This window comes from Olea europaea, chromosome 9 (assembly GCF_002742605.1).
Source record: "Olea europaea var. sylvestris chromosome 9, O_europaea_v1, whole genome shotgun sequence".
Taxonomy (NCBI): Eukaryota; Viridiplantae; Streptophyta; class Magnoliopsida; order Lamiales; family Oleaceae; genus Olea; species Olea europaea.
In genome coordinates, this window is record NC_036245.1 from 12,727,858 (window position 1) to 12,745,970 (window position 18,113).

General features: G+C 44.7%; 1 protein-coding gene across 1 annotated transcript in view; it reads left to right on the forward strand.

Annotated features, from left to right (window-relative positions):
* Positions 1-158: 158 nt before the first annotated feature.
* The window catches only part of LOC111399704, a 21,114-nt gene continuing 3,159 nt past the window's right edge, over positions 159-18,113 (forward strand). The window contains exons 1-3 of the mRNA XM_023027164.1: positions 159-451; positions 1,008-1,150; positions 1,227-1,304. Of these exons, the coding sequence (XP_022882932.1) occupies positions 277-451; positions 1,008-1,150; positions 1,227-1,304 (396 nt within the window). The 5' untranslated portion in view covers positions 159-276. The remainder of the gene's footprint in view (positions 452-1,007; positions 1,151-1,226; positions 1,305-18,113) is intronic.

The following is an 18,113-nucleotide window of genomic DNA, read 5'->3' on the forward strand; positions in this document are numbered from 1 at the left end:
CCAAAGAAACCAATTTGCACGAATTTTGGCACGTGACCTGACCATGACATGTTGACACAGGAAAATGGATCAGACCAGATTCACGTACCTGGGTTCGTACTTGGTACTTGTGTTTTTATAAAGCTTAACAATACGTGTCTCTCTCCCACGGAACTCCATGGACCCACTCTCTCTCTTTCTGTCTCGTCTGCCACTCAAAGTTTCTGCATATATTCCATACCTTTCCATTTCCACAGAGCACGAACGGAAACGGAAAGGTGAGTTGCTTTTCACAAGATGGAGCGTCAGAAATTGTGTGAAGAGGCGAAGGTCGATGAAAAAACGGTGACATATGAGTTAGAGGCGGCGGAAGTTCTGGCGGCCATGGCTCGCTGCTCCTCTGTCTCGGACCTGCGCGAAGAGCGACTCCAGACCGAGTCAGTGTGTACCCACTTCTGCCGACGCCATCGAGGTTCTTTACTTTCTCACGAACGTGCCTATAGCCTATACGTATATGCGACTGCTCGCGAATGTGTTGCACTTTTCATTTGTCAAACTACTGTACTGGTTTTATGAATTCTGATTTAGTAATTTTCCTTTTTTTTTTTTTAAATTTTATTACGGTGGGGTTTTATAGACTGTTAAGAAAGCTCTATAGATTGGAAAACTACGACGGATACCTTGACATATAATCAAGTCTTGAAATTGATAATATTTCACATAATTAATACTGAAACTAAGCATATAATGATTGAATTTACAGAAGAGAAACAGAATCCTAATTGTAAGAAAGTAAACATCATTTGCAAGTAACAACAAATCTTAAAAACCAAACCTTTGTAATTTCTGATGGTCTTTGTTCCTATTAATATGAGACTGGAGTTCTGTTCAATGTGAAGTTGGTAAATGAGCTGACTAATTATGGGGACAGGCGATTGCAATGATTATATCTCAGGGATGTAACTTTGTCACCAAATTGCACCATGATCTTTGTTGCAGGACTTGAGCAGTCTTTTTGTGTATATCAGGACTGAAGTTTTCTGGAAATTTATCTACTTCAGTAGCTAACCCTGTAGACCCTGAGCAAAATGTTGAAACTACAACTCGTCAATTGTGCAGTACAAGTTATCCTTCGAATGCTACCATCAAGTCGAGGCGGACATTGTCAGAGGTATACAATACTTGGTTCTGTTCTTTAATTTTATCATATTATGTTCCTTTCTCCTTAATTTTGTTCTTCTATTCAGGCTTACAAGGAAGAACAAAGGCGTCGCCGTGTCTTAGCAAATAGAGAATCTGCTAGGCGGACAATTCGCCGCAGACAGGTACGCTATGTGGGCTTCACATCATCTAATTGTGCTTACCTACTACACTTCAGTTTCTAGAACTTAATTGTCTAAAGTTTTTAAGTTGTTTCACAGAGTATTTTGAATAGACATCCTTTTGCTTTCTATAATATGCGCGTGGGTCCCAATCCTTACTAGTAGATAATGGGGAGTAATTTGAGCCACCAAGTTAGTTAAGTCGACTGCTTAATGCTCTCTTCACATTTTGCTCTGGATAATTTGATAAACAGCACCTTAAGTGATAGCCTGGGCCCCACACGATATGTTCCTCCTCCCCTTTGTCCTTTTTTTATGGAAGGACTAATATGTTTCTTCAGGTTTTTGGTCACTCCTCTCAATTTCTGTGGAAATGGGTTATCACTCATTGTAGCGACAATCTAAATATAATGCGTCCATTTTCTTGAATTATGAACGGATTTTTTTGAAGTTATCCATTAGTGACTTCTCTGGGGTCCAATGGCAAAGAAAGATGTAGTCATATAGTTGCGTTCAGAAAATGAGTAGTACCACTGTATTAAAAGATAATGATGAAAATTAGAAGTCCTAATACATAATTAAAGACTAAACTCCCCATCGACTATGACTTAAAGTACAAGGAAATAATTAAAAGATAACAAGGATCAGCTTCCTTATTTAGTTGTAGGATTGGACAACATCATAGGGTGGCTTTGTGATTCCAATTATTGTTGCCAGGATTGAACTTTATTTAGAGAGTTTTAGTGGACGTGACATTCTAAAGGATAATCTTAGGCAGAAGAGACCTTGTGATTGGAAAACAGAAGGAATACTGTGATGCACGCCCAAAAATTAATATCTGCATGGTTAACGCTATTAAATGCCATTTAAATGTGATCATACATGATAAAACTCAAAAGTTCAAGAATATAAGCATCTAATGACGCAGGTTAGCCTATTTTAAAAGTTTGCTGGCAATAATTTCTTTCCACATTGGGAATATTTTTGTGAAATCCTGGTTGTAAGTGCTAGGCTCCAATTACGGCTGCCTAAATTTGAATATTGGTCCCAATCCTTACTAGTAGATAATGGGGAGTAATTTGAGCCACCAAGTTAGTTAAGTCGACTGCTTAGTGCTCTCTTCACATTTTGCTCTGGATAATTTGATAAACAGCACCTTAAGTGATAGCCTGGGCCCCACACGATATGTTCCTCCTCCCCTTTGTCCTTTTTTTATGGAAGGACTAATATGTTTCTTCAGGTTTTTGGTCACTCCTCTCAATTTCTGTGGAAATGGGTTATCACTCATTGTAGCGACAATCTAAATATAATGCGTCCATTTTCTTGAATTATGAACGGATTTTTTTGAAGTTATCCATTAGTGACTTCTCTGGGGTCCAATGGCAAAGAAAGATGTAGTCATATAGTTGCGTTCAGAAAATGAGTAGTACCACTGTATTAAAAGATAATGATGAAAATTAGAAGTCCTAATACATAATTAAAGACTAAACTCCCCATCGACTATGACTTAAAGTACAAGGAAATAATTAAAAGATAACAAGGATCAGCTTCCTTATTTAGTTGTAGGATTGGACAACATCATAGGGTGGCTTTGTGATTCCAATTATTGTTGCCAGGATTGAACTTTATTTAGAGAGTTTTAGTGGACGTGACATTCTAAAGGATAATCTTAGGCAGAAGAGACCTTGTGATTGGAAAACAGAAGGAATACTGTGATGCACGCCCAAAAATTAATATCTGCATGGTTAACGCTATTAAATGCCATTTAAATGTGATCATACATGATAAAACTCAAAAGTTCAAGAATATAAGCATCTAATGACGCAGGTTAGCCTATTTTAAAAGTTTGCTGGCAATAATTTCTTTCCACATTGGGAATATTTTTGTGAAATCCTGGTTGTAAGTGCTAGGCTCCAATTACGGCTGCCTAAATTTGAATATTGCAGGTATAAATTTTCGACGTGTGTCTATTCTTAAAAAGGTTTTCCTGCTGAAAGAGATTGTTTTTCTTTTTTCTATAATTCTTGGTTTATTTATTATCTGTTTCTGTCTGTATTCTTTTTTTGATCGGTAAGTGTAAAAATTTTATTGATCAAAATTTATGTACAAGTACTTCAGGCATACCCGGGCTAAATAAAAGAAAATATGTACAAACGAAAGGATCTAGAGACACAATGCTAAAGAATCAAAATGAATCAAAACATAGGGAGACAATGAAAACATCAATTTTGTATATGTTGCGTGTTGTCATACTTGGCTAATCCACCTGGGCCAATGGCCCACTTAGGCCAAACCACGTGGCACTCCAGCCGAGGTGGGCAATGGCCAAAGCCCTTCAAGCCGAAGTCAACAAGCCGAGGCGCCTTTTTACCGAGGCCTGTGAACGTACCCGAGGTCCACGTGTCGAGGCCCATGAAGCGAAGCCATGATGCTGAAGCTAGTTGAAGATAGCTGAAGCCCTCAAGCGGAAGTATTGTATGAAATGGCCGAAGCCCCGAAGCTGATTCAGGAGCCTTCGAACCACAAGGGAGTGTCCTCCATGTTCACTTCTCCCAAGAGATCGTCTGTATAAAGATCTTATTCGAATTATTGATGAAACGTTTGTCATAAGCATAAAGGTCAATTCTTGTCACTAGTATGGGGGCTCTGCACAAGCAATAAATGCGCTGCAAGTTAGCAAGTCAAACCTTATGCCTGATAAGATGTTTAAATCAAAGAGATGAGGCCACGTGCCACCTCATCCAAGGGCTCCCATTTTACATGTACCACTATAAATACTTCCATTGTGTAACATCAAAAGGTTAATGCAAAAATCAATACAAAGAACTACACTTTACTCAACTCTCTCTCATTTACTTGCAATACACAAATCGAGTTTATACACATTTACATATACATTTATGAACACCGGTTGGTAATTATTGTACAATCGAATCAGGAACAACCCGTTGGATTCTGAACGTCACCGTCCTGCGTCGTTGGGCTACCCCCACACCCTTTGAACCGCTCGTTTTAGACCGTCCACGTGCCTTAACGTGTTGGACATTCGCCCACGTGTGCGTGGGTGGGACCGACATCTGTTGGCAATACTTTTTGGGGTCAACAGATTGGCGCTGTTTGTGGTAAATCATACCATAACCACGAGCAACCTTGTGGTAAAAGTTTACTGAAAAAAACATTTGGGCAACCCCCCTTGAAAAAGGATTTGTTCTTGAAAAAGAACAAGAGGAAGCCCCATTACTTAGCAAAATCTGAATTCTGACAAAAGAAAATGAGCTCCAATGAAGATACTTTCCCTAGGAGGGTTAGAGAAAACACGAACGTGCCTCCTCAGCTCGCTGTCCCAGTAGTTCGACAGAGACTCCACCACTACCAAAGAAGAGGTGGGATGTGTGCGACGGCACGAGTATCAAGAGAAATGGCCGTCATGGCAGCCAACATGAGGGATATTGCTAGCCAAAACTTGGCTATGAGGGAGCTTATGACCCAAATGTAGGGCCAGAGAGGCTTCCCCATTCCTCCATACACCCCCCAAGGGCACTACCAGCAAGAGGATGAAGTTCAAAGTCATAGAGCTGCCTCGTAAGACTGTGGCCGAGGTGGAAGCCCATTTGAAAGGGAAGTGGAAGTTGATATTTCTTCCAACTACGCTTTTGGCCGACCCACGGAGGTTCAAATGAGCCATAATAATTTCCTACCTCCGTATGAGTAAGATCCAAGACATAGGAGGGCAGGAAGTGTTTTTGACAGAATCAGCCCCGTCGAACCGAGGCTCAGGCAACAGTAGGCTTAACAGCCTTGGACAAGGTCACCTCCTCCACCTCCAATGCCCCAGCAGCCGGAGAGAAGGCATGAAAATGCCCCCTGTGTTGCTCCGCCTAGAAATAGGCAGCAGAGGAGGGAGGAAGAGGCTATGGACCGCCCTGGAACCTCTCACCAACAACCAAGGTACGAGGTTGATGAGTACGACTCTGATGAACAGTAGAGGTCCTGCGACTTGATGATGAGAATCTATCATTCTCAAGGGAACTAAGGAATGTCCAGGTCCGGAGTCACTATGTTATGCTAAAAATACTAAAGTATGACGGAAGAAGTGACCCAGAGAAGCACCTGAATGCTTATAAAACTCACATGAGCCTAAGGGGCGCCACCCCAGCCGTGAAGTGCAGAGCCTTCAGATTGCCACCTGGGAGCATTAGAAGCTGGAGCGAGTTCAAGACAACATTCTTGAAAAGGTTCGCGGTGAGCTAAGAAGGAGAGGCCCCCATCCAATATCTCCAAGACATGAGACAAGCACATGGGGAGTCCCTAAAGAGCTTCTTATCACGCTTCACCGATGAGATGACGTATTGCGTACAAGTCACTGACCGAGAGGCACTATCCGCATTGAGGGGAGGTCTGAACATGAATATCTTATTCTGGAGGGACGTGCAGAATCAAGATCCCACCACTTATGACGCCCTACTCGAAATGATGAGAAGGGAGATCATCAATGAAGAATTAATTGAGCATAGGAACAGGGCAAGTAGAGGCCTCCCACCTCCTCAAAGACAGCGCGGTAGAGGCCCGACCTCCCACCTGATCGGCTACCAAATGAACCAGGTCGGAAATGAGAACTCTGGCCAAGCACTTGCCACCACCACTTTGAATACGGTTCCTACCTTGGAATATGAAGATGTTAACCCGATTACTGACCCCCATCAGATGGAGGCCCAGCAGGGACCCCGTCCGGGGAAAGGTCGAGGCCGAGGTTCAAGATCTAGAAATAGGTCAAATCCGAACGCCCCAGGATACTGTGTGCACCACAGGTCCTACGGGCATGACACAGCGGATTGAAGAAACTATGCACACCGCTCCCGGCAGGAACCCGCTAGAAACAGACATGATTCGCCCCAGGCGAACAGGCCCCCGTCCAGGCACGACAACTGATGTGGGAGTGAGGAGGTCGCTCCGCGTCAAAGGGATGTATCCCCACGACGAAGGGAGCATGATGGAGAGAGGCCCAGGGAAGGGCATAGGCACCGAAGAAATCGGCAAGCTCAAGATGAGGCCCTTATCCACGAGGTGGATACCATATTTGGAGGCCCGTATGTTGGCGGTGAAACACGAAACGCCAAAAGGAATTATGCTCGGGAGGCTAAACACCCCCCTTTGACAAGCTACATTGTGGATAGTAGCTCCCGAAGAAACCAAGCTCTACCCATTGTCTTCACGCAGGAAGACGCCGAAGGAGTTCATTACCCCCATTGCGATGCACTTGTGGTGAGGGCTGTCATAGCCCGAAATGGGGGGCTCAAACGAATGTTTGTTGACAACGGCAGTTCCGTCAACATTCTATTCGGATCTACCTTTGACAAGATGATATTGGATCATCAGTTAATGCCCACCACAACTCAATTGTACGGATTTACCGGAGATAGCATCACTCCGAGGGGAAAGATAACACTTGCGGTGGAGATGGGAGAATCCCCACAAACAACGATGAACTTCATGGAGTTCCTAATTGTCGACAGCCGGTCGGCTTACCATGGAGCGTTGGGCAGACCAGCCCTAAAGGAATTGGGAGCAGTCACCTCCATCCACCACCTATGCATGAAACTTCCGATAGAAAATTGGGTGGCAACGGTGAGAGGCGACCAAAGAGGCTCGAGAGAGTGCTATCTAAACTCCATCAAGAAGGTAGAGCCCCGGGATGTCCATGTAATCATAGCTGATGTGGTCATGGCTGATGTCCCAGGTGATGCTCCCACCGAGCAAGAAGATGTTGATATGATCGACGCACCACCTAATCCGGAGGTACTGGTCATTGATGAGATTGACCCCCACATAATGGAACACGAGCCTCAAGCATCCCTAATAGAGAAACTTGAGAGCTTCTCGATAGACCCCCGAGACCCATCAAAGGTGCTGAAGGTAGGCAAATGCCTATCCAACATTCTGAAGGAAAAGATTAAGGATTTCCTAGGCAGGAACCTTGATGTCTTTGCTTGGAGGCATGAGGACATGGTAGGCATAGACCCCGAGGTCAGCTGTCAACACTTGAAAATCGATCATAAGGTTGCCCCGCACAGACAAAAAAAGAGAGCCCTCAATCCCGAGAGGTATGAGGCCCTGAAGGAAGAGGTTCAGAAGCTCATACAAAACGCTTCATCAGGGAGGCAACCTACCCGAAGTGGGTCTCCGACTTGGTTTTAGTTAAAAAACACAACAGCAAATGGAGGGTGTGCATCGACTTTACCAACCTCAATGGAGCTTGCCCGAAAGAAGCTTTCCACTCCCCAGGATCGACCAATTGGTAGATTCCACGGCTGGGCACGAGTTGTTGAGCTTTATGGATGCATACTCCGACTACAACCAAATCCCATGCATTCAGCCGATGAAGAGCACACCTCTTTCATCACGGACCGAGGCCTCTATTGTTATAGAATGATGCCCTTCGGGTTGAAAAACGTCGGAGCGACCTACCAAAGACTTGTAAACAAGATGTTTATGGACCTCATTGGCAAAACAATATAGGTCTACGTGGACGACATGCTAGTAAAAAGTTTAGAGGCTAAGGACCACATAACACACCTCAACAGCACTTTCCAAATCCTAAGAAGGTATATGATGAGACTCAATCCCCTCAAGTGCGCCTTTGGGATAGCGTTCGACAAGTTCTTGGGGTACGTGGTCAACTAACGAGGAATTGAAGCCAACCCCGAGAAGATTGAGGCTCTATGCAAGATGAGGTCCCCCAAAAGCCAAAGGAGGTGCAAAGTCTTACTGGACGAGTGGCCGCACTTAGCCGTTTCGTCTCCCAAGCTACGGACAAATGCCTCCCATTTTTCAAAGTGCTGAAGGTTGGGAAGAAATTCCAGTGGACTGAGGAATGTGAAGAGGCCTTGCAATGCCTGAAAATGCACCTGGGGCAGGCCCCCTCCTCTCCAAACCGAAGCCCAGTGATATCCTACAACTATATTTGGCCGTCTCCAATGAGGCCATCAGCTCGGTTCTAATACGGGAAGAAGGGTCCACCCAACTCCTCGTATACTACACAAGTAAAGCGCTCCTATCGCCAGAAACCGGTTACCCCGATATGGAAAAGCTCGCTTTGGCCTTGATCACGGCCTCTAGGAAATTGAGATCCTACTTCTAAGCTCACACCATCCATATCCTGACGAACTTTCCCCTGAGGCAGGTACTCCAAAAGCCCGATGCCTCAGGAAGGTTATTGAAATGGGCAGTGGAACTAAGTGAATTTGACCTTGTGTTCAAGGCTAGGGCATCCATCAAAGGGCAAGCTTTGGCAGAAACCTACCCGAGATGGATGAAATCATGGAACCCGCCCACGTGGAACCTCTTCGTCGATGGGTCAGCTGGGGATGTCGGCTCAGGTGCTGGGATTATCCTCATCAGCCCCAAAGGTCACAAACTCACCTCGGCGGTGAAGTTCGGATTCAAAGCTACCAATAATGAAGCAGAATATGAGGCACTTCTTGCGGGCCTTAGGCTGGCCACAGAAATACAAGTAAAAAGGCTACTCATCAGTAGTGACTCCCAGCTGGTTGTTAGCTAAGTCAATGGTAACTTCTCAGCCAAAGACAAAACGATGGCCTCCTATCTGAAAATGGTGATGAACCTTATTCCATCCTTCGAAAATGGTGATGAACCATCGCAGGATTTGACCGCCGTCTCCAGCATCTGGCCTTTCTCAAAATGGGGTGTGGACCTCATAGGTCCCTTACCTAAAGGTAGAGGAGGTGCAAGTCTTGCAATTGTGACCATTGATTACTTCGCATAGTGGGTCGAAGCTGAACCACTGGCAAAAATCACTGAAGCCAACATCTCCAAGTTTTTATGGAAAAGTATTATTTGCCAGTTTGGTATTCCCTACTCAATTGTCTCAGACAATGACAGACAGTTTGACAACAAAAAGGTTAGAGAATTATGCGAAAAGCTTGGCATAAAGAAGCACTTCTCTACACCTCACCACCCACAAGCAATGGCCAAGTTGAGGCCTTGAACAAGACAATCAATCACTCCTGAAAAGGAAGCTTGATGTATCAAAAGGGGCTTGGGAGCTGCCCCAAGTCCTTTGGGCGATCCGAACCACCGCCAGGACCCCAACAGGGGAAACGCCCTTCCTCATGGTATATGGAACTGAGGCGATGAGTCCCGTGGAGGTCGGACTTCCATCTCCAATACGTCTGCACTTCAGCGAGATAACCAACGATGAGCTTCGGAGGTGCGACCTCGACTTCATCGAAGAAAGAAGAGATGACTCCCAATTGAAGCTCGGCACATATTAGAGAAAGATGACAAGGTACTTCAACTCGAAAGTTAAGAAGAGGTCATTCCGAATCAACGACTTTGTACTCAGGAGGGTCTTCTTGTCCTCAAAAGAACGTGATTCCAGTTCTCTAGGCCCGAATTGGGAAGGTCCATACAAAATCAGAGAAGAGGTTCGACCTGGGACTTACTGGATTGAAGACATGAACGACAAGGCACAACCCCGTCCATGGAACATTGAAAACCTCAGAATCTATTACCAATAAATGTACTATCTTGCTGGATGACCTTTCTCGGCCTTTGTAACATTTCTATGGTTCAATAAAATTCAGTGATTAAATTAACGTGTTGTACTACCTTGACACCTCGGAGGAGAGGCTTACCTCCCACCTCTGGGCGACCTCGCTTGAATTTCGAGGCGCTAGCACATGCCTCCATTTGGCCAGGCTGAACGCCAAGGGGAGAAGCCTCAACATGACTGCACCATCCACCATGTCTGGAATGCGTCTTCACCTCGGAGGAGAGGTTCATGTCCCACCTCTGGGCCACCTCGCTTGAACTCTGAGGTGCTAGCACATGCCTCCCTTTGGCCAGGTTGAACGCCAAGGGGAGAAGCCTCAATATGGCTGCACCATCTACCATGTCTGGGATGCGTCGTCATCTCGGAGGAGAGGCTCACGTCCCACCTCTGGGCCACCTCGCTTGAACTCCGAGGCGCTAGCACATACCTCTCTTTGGCCAGGCTAAACGCCAAGGGGAGAAGTCTCAACATGGCTGCACCATTCACTATGTCTAGGATGCGTCGTAACCTCGGAGGAGAGGCTCGCGTCCCATCTCTGGGTCACCTCGCTTGAAATCCGAGGCGCTAGCACATGCCTCCTTTTGGCCAGGTTGAACGCCAATGGGAGAAGCCACCTCACGTGCATTCCGAGGCCCATACAGTTATGCTTAAATAAAGTTCATTTGCTTAAATCCAAGGTTCATACAGTCGTGCAATCCAGTTGTTTAAAGTGATTGAAGTTAAGATACCAAGTTAAAGTTATTTAGTTAGTGCTTATGTCAACTTTTAAGTTCATTTGCTTAACGAGGCGCATACACTTGGATAAAGAAACAACAATGAATCAAAAAAGCATCATATTGATCTTTAATAAAGATTACAAAGGTGGGCCTCAGGCCATTACATTCAAAAGATTGAAAAGAAAACTAATCGAAGCCGGGGTAAATGGCGGAAGTGCCTCAACACTTGGGGCTTCGGCAGCTTGAGCAGCAGCATTTGTCTCCTCTGCCTCAGCTGCTTCATCACCCTGCACCTCCTCAGCAGGGGTCTGAGGTACCTCCTCCACGAATTCAGACCTGAGTTGAGTCAGATTCAAATTGGGATACAGTTCCTCTGCCGGCTCCATCACCTCAGCGTAGGCAAAGTTTCTCCAGTAAGCACTGAAGCTCTTATACTCCTCTGTATTATGGAAGTTGGCGACGTACTCCTTCACCGCCTCCTCCCTCGCCTGTTGGGCCTCCTCTCTTGCGTGGGAGGCATCATCCACATACCACTTGATTTGGCCCTCCAAGAACTGGTAAGCCTCTTGGGATGACGCCAAGGAGGCATTTGCCTTCTCCAGGGCCTCGCCTCTATCACCTCGTACTCTTCCTTGCTGAGCTCGAACCTCGTACTACTATCTGCAATAGAAGCCCCAACAGTTAGAAAAGTTCAAGTATTCAATTCAGAAGTACAAGCAGGGGTTCGGAGACTCACGAGTTTCGTAGTACCGGGTCGGCACTGTGCAAGAAAGGGCCTTGTCCCCCTCCACTGCCTGTCACTTTCCTCACACCCAGAACGAGAACTCCTTCCACCCCTTGATGGAAGAAGGCAGTTCCACCACAAAGGGTGCGTGAGCCCCGCAAGGTGTAAGGTAATACCATCCTCTGAACTCCTTCCCTATGACCCGGGGCTGGAAAAGGGTCATGAATACATGGAGAGGCATGTCCTCCCCAAGTGACACCTCCTTCCACAAGAAGTACGAGCCGACCAGTTGGCTCCACCCATTTGGTAAAACATGGGTCGGCGACAACACGAAATTCCTCAGCACCGCCCTAAAGAAGGGGTGCAGAGGAAGACGCATACCTGCCTTAAACAGGTATTCATTGACTGCCACACAACCGGGCCTCGGATAGCAAGCCCGCTCGTTCGGCTCTTGAACTAACATTTCTATAGTATGGAGGACACTGTATCTCTCCCTAATCTCCCCCAACCTCTTCCACGTCATACTTGAAGGCACCCTAGACGCTCCCCACTCTTCGGTATAATCTACTGGCTCCTCAGTCATGGCGTACCTATCAGCTTCGGCATCCCCCCTCTGACTGATCCCATAATCATACGACACTACAGTCACTAGCTCCTTACCCGAGGTGGACTCCATTTCACAATATTAACACAACAAAAAGGGCTTTTCTGCGAATAATACCTAAGGGAAGAAAACGCGAATGGAGATAGGCCAGAAAATCAAAGAACAGGCAGCTTCGACGCCGGAAAGTTCAAGATTTTGAGAGAGAATTAGATTGCAAGTGTTCAAAAATCCTGAAAAATAGAATTTTCTCACCTTTTATAGAGGTCCAGGACGAACCCCAGCCGTCAGATCGAATCTCAGTCAATCTGAGCCCTTCGTTGTAGATCAAATCCGAGGCGTTGAATTCAAACGATTTTTCAAACCTACGCCTCAGATTCAAGCGTGCCTCCCACGCGCCCCATCTAACGCGTCTGCTTATAGAAGCTCCTGCTGCCATCATAATTGTGTTTTTAATTCGACGGCAGCAGGCGCCTTGGAAGTCGTAACGGTTCAGCCACTTTTCCTTGAAAACAAGCACAAAACATCAAATCATTGGCAAAGTTATCAAGGCACAATCATTACCATTGAACCTCGACTTCTTCTTCAACATTCAACCAACAAGCCTAGCAGGTTCGGTTTCTCAACCACCTCGGCTTCAACTTCAACTTCAACATTTAGCCATCAAGCCTCGCAGGTTCGGTTTCCCAACCACCTCGGCTTCAACTTCAACATTCAGCCATCAAGTCTCGCAGGTTCGGTTTCCCAACCACCTCGACTTTTTCAACAATCAGCCATCAAGCCTCGCAGGTTCGATTTCCCAACCACCTCGACTTTTTCTTCAACATTCAGCCATTAAGCCTCGTATGTTCGGTTTCTCAACCACCTCGACTTCATCTTCAACATTCAGCCAACAAGTCTCGCAGGTTCGGTTTTCCAACCACCTCGGCTTCAACTTCAACATTCAGCCAACAAGTCAGGTTCGGTTTTACAACCACCTCAGTTTCGTCTTCAACATCAACACAACCTCGGTCTCTTCATCGTTCACCCACGGCAACACATTTCTAATTCCAACTCTGATATAAATATCTACATTTGGACTTCGGGGACTATTATTTGGGGTTCAAAAATTCTTTCAATTTCTACTTCATTAAAGTCCACGCATTACATGAATGACCATACTTAGACTTGGGGAACTATTATTACGTGTTGTCATACTTGGCCAATCCACCTAGGCCAATGACCCACTCAGGCAGAATCACGTGGCACTCTAGCTGAGGTGGCATATATTGCCGAGGTGGGCAATGGCGGAAGCCCTTCAAGCTGAAATCCACTAGTCGAGGTGCCTTTTTACCGAGGCCTGTGAACGTACTCGAGGTCCACATGCCGAGGCCCATGAATCGAAGCCATGATGCTGAAGCTAGTTGAAGATAGCTGAAGCTCTCAAGCGGAAGTATTGTGTGAAATGGCCGAAACCCCGAAGCTGATGCAGGAGCTTCCGAACCACAAGAGAGTGTCCTCCATGTTCACTTTTCCCTAGAGATCGTCTGCATAACGATCTTATTCGAATGATTAATGTAACGTTTGTCATAAGCATAAAGATCAAGTTTGTCTCTGCACAAGCAATAAATGCGCTGCTAACTAGCAAGTCAAAACTCATGCCTGATAAGATGTTTAAATCAAAGAGATGAGGCCACGTGCCACCTCATCCAAGGGCTCCCATTTTACATGTACTACTATAAATACTTCCATTGTGTAACATCAAAAGGCTAATGCAAGAATTAATACAAAGAACTACACTTTAATCAACTCTCTCTCATTTGCTTGCAATACACAAATCGAGTTTATACACATTTACATATACATTTACGAACACTTGTTGGTAATTATTGTACAATCAAATCAGGAACAACCCGTCGGATTCTGAACGTCACCGTCCCACGTCGTTGGGTTACTCCCACGCCCTTTGAACCGCTCGTTTTAGAACGTCTACGTGTCTTAGCGTGTTGGATATTCGCCCACGTGTGCGCGGATGGGACCAGCATCTGTTGGCAACACTTTTTGGGGTCAACAGTATACATATGTTTTCATGTGTCTTACTACGATTTCAGTGCACGGTATAAGATCTTCAAAAATCTTCCTATTTCTCGCCATCCATATGTAGTAAACGGTGCAAGCAATTCTCTTGGTTTTCCGATGCCAATATGTACCTCGGGCCTCCTTTTAATCCACTTCAAGGCACTTTCAATAGTTCATAGAGCGTGGAATCCCCAACCATGCTCTAATTAATCTCCAGATGCAAGAACTGAATGAGCATTGGAAGAAAATATGCTGGCCTGTTTCCATTTGAGAGTTGCAAAACACAATTTCTGTTGATATCAAGGTGCAACAACCTGTCTTTGGTTAGGTGTTTTGATTGAGCACTTAACCACAAGATAAAAGAGTGCTTACGTGCAATGCAAGGCCTCCAAACAACAGTAGCCCATGTCTTCTTGTCCCCAGTTGACCTGAAAAAATCATATGCTCGTGAGACGCTAAGCTTCCCTTCGACAACCTAGTTCGCTAATCTAACCAGTGCGGCATGTATAGTACCTTCAGGCTGAGTGATTTTGTCCCTGACTTCCAATAGCTTTTTGAGCAAAGGGAAGTCCCCTTTTCTAGAGCAGCATTCCCAAATTGTTGTCCCTCACAAGTAAATATGATTTATACACTGCACCCATAGTGAATCCTTCTTATTGTGTATGTTCCAAAGTGATCTTGACAGCAATGCTAAATTCCAACATTTAATATCTTTAAAACCAAAGCCACCTTCACTTTTCGGTAGACATACATCATCCATGCTACCAATGGCTTTTTGGATCCCTAAAGAAAATTCCGTAGCAACTGTGGCTGGGATCAGGAAAATAGACAGCCAAAAACATTCAATACCATGAAGTACGGATCTCACAAGTTCGGCTCTTCCGGCATAGGATAATGACGTACTGGTCCATGCACAGATATATGCTGAAATTTTGTCCAGGAAAGGTGCATAGGAACTAATTTTAAGTTTTTCGGCTGCAAGTGGTATACCCAAGTAGCAAAATGGCATGGATCCCTTTGGTATGCCTGTCAATGTCTGAATTTCCTCCAACTCAAGGCCATGAACACCGGCTGTAAATAAGCTGGATTTGGAGGAATTCATTCTCAATCCCGATACATCTCCAAAAGAAGATAAGCAATTCATGAGAATTTGAACCGATGTTGCGTCCCCTCTTGCAAAAACATCAAGTCATCCGCGAATGCCAAGTGTGTAACTTTTAATGGCCCACATTTGGGATGAAAATTAAATTCACTATCCCCGGTTGCTCCCTTCAACATCCGTGAGAAATACTCGAGGCAAAGTACAAACAAAAAGGGGGATAAAGGATCCCCTGGTCGAAGGCCTTTTTTCCCTTTAATGAATCCATGAAGGCTACCATTAAGCATAATAGAATATCATGGAGTACTGATACACTCCATCACCGATGCAATGATCTTGCCGGAAATCCCAAACCACCAAGAACACCTCTAAGAAAATCCCAGTTGACTGAATCATATGCTTTCCTTAAATCAATCTTGAGAAGGCATCTAGGGATAACCTTTTTACAATTATATTGCCTCAAGAGCTCTTGAACAAGATGGATATTTTTCGTCATACTCCGACCCTCCACAAATGCCGCTTTTGCTGGATCCACAATAGTTCCAAGAATAGTTCTTGACCGAGAAGCAAGAATCTTGGTAATAACCTTATAGACCACGTTGTAACAAGCAATTGGCCGATAGTCCCCAACAATAGGCGAGTGAGAAGCTTTCGGGACCAACACAATAACCGTATGGTTTGTTTGTCTAAGAAGAGAACTTGAGGAGAATAATTCTTCAATTGCCTCCATAAAATCACTCCCAACAATCTCCCCAGACTTCTTAAATCTGGTCCCGGGGATTTGTCATCTCCAATACTCAAAAGTGCATCCTCAATCTCTTGCATCGAGATGTCTCGTATAAGGTCATGCGCCTGTTATGTGGAAACCATCGGACCTGCCCTCAGAATATCTGCATCAACAGGTTGCACAAAGCTGATCATGCCCAGCAAATCAGCATAAAACTTAGAAAATTCTGCTGCAACCTGATTTTGTGATGTAGTGTAGGCTTCGTCCTCTTTAAGTACAGCAGCAATATATTTCCGTTTCACATTCCTTTTGACCATCGAGCGAAAGAATTTAGTGCATTTATCGCTATTCTTCGGGTAAACACATTTAGCCTTTTGGTAATAAAAGCTTCTATCAGCTTCGCTCAATCCCATGGCTACTTTCCTCAATTGAGCCACCTTACAATTAAGTTGGGAATTTGTTGGATGGTCATGTAGCTCCAATTGTGTCGCTTCCAGTTCCCTTTTTGCAGATTCGGTTCTTGAAGAAATGTGCGAAAAATGTTTATAATTAAGCCTCTTTAGCGCACCCTTTAGACTTTGTAACTTTTTGCATAGAGTAAATTTCCTTGGCCCTCTTGAATTCTTGTTCCCAACTCTTTTGAATTAAGTCATGAGAGTCTTCATGATTAGTCCACATGTTGAAGAACCGAAAAGGCTTTCTCTTGTTTCCATCATGATGGAAAAGTGATACAATGCATGGCGAGTGATCAGAAACGCACTTTGATGGTAAAAATTCGGCTAGGCTTTGGAAACCCGCTTGTACTCAATCATTATTAACCATAGCTCTATCAATCTTGCTCCAAACCTATGTGTTTGTCCAAGTATAGAAGCATCCTATGGAGCTCATATCCGTAAGACCAACATGAAGACAGCAGTTTTCAAAATCCTTGATCTTAGAGGGAGTTGTCTCCCGCATTTAGGTATTCTCTACCTGCCCACCTGTGTCGGTTTCAGGAATAGATACTCTCATATGGGGTGATGTCGGCTCCATTACACCTTTCATCCATCTTGAGAACATTGTTGAAATCCCCAAGAATAAGCCAAGGAAAAGAGTGACTCACCCCGAACTCCATAATATTATTCCATAGAGGCCGACGACTAACAATAGTATGAAATGCATAAACAAAACTAAGATGAAACATAAGGGATGTTACCTTACAAGTGGCAATGCAATGCATGACTTGAGAGGTAATCCCCAACACTATTAGTTTCGCCTTGATGGGATCCCAAAGAATTAAAATCCTTCCAGCTTGATGCAGAGAGGGGTTGTTCACTTGCAAAAACCCGTTGAATTTGTTCCTCATGATCCGTGGTAGTTTTGATTGCCCAAGCTTTGTTTCCAAAATGCCCCTAACATCAATATTATGTTTTTTCATCAAGTGTTGAACCCCATTTTGTTTGAGGGGCCGGTTCATGTCCCTTATATTCCAAGAAGCACCCTTCATGAAGAGGGCAGTCAGCCTCTTTTTATCCGTCTTAGTTGATTTAGCTGGTTGCTCCACAAGCTTACTATTAAGCTTACCATTTGTTGGTGCCGTCAAATTAGGACCAACAAAATCTACATTCCTATTAGCCGATTTATGAAGCTTACAATCTGCCCTCGACTTAGTTGGATTTGCCCCTTTCTTCTTCTTGGCCACTACAACGAAAGGAGCATCGTCCCCTTACGAAGCCTGCTTGTTTTGTTGCACCTCCCCTTGATCAACTGAGGCTGCCTGAGTACTGGCAGTCTCCTGCCCATGTTGGATTGCTTGTTGCAACTAGGTATTCTGCACTTCTTTGGCTATAGCCTATTTGCTGCTTGTGTTATCACCTTGTTGGCCACGGGCTGTTCATAAGCCTGAGGTTGTTTACAGCCTGTGTCGACTTCACTGTTGGCTGGAGGTTGTTTGTGAAGTTTACATCCCTGAATTGAATGGCTAAACATTCTGCAAGTATTGCAGTATTGCAGAATGTGCTCAAAATGAATTTCATGTTCTCTCATTTTCCCATTGGGCAACATCATTTGGACTGATCAGACAAGCTCCTTAGACACATCCACTTCAACTAAAACTCTTGCATATGAGATTCTGTTCGTGGTTGAAGTAAGCTTGTCGGTAGAAATCGGTTTACCCACCTTCGACACAATCTTACTAACAGCTTTCGATTTCCAGCACTCAAGAGGTAATCTGGGGAGGATTATCCAAATTGGTAAGGAGCAGATTTCCTTTTCATCAAATTAAAAAAATTGAGGCATAATCTTTAACATTGCCGGCCTAATGAAGATAAAGTCAT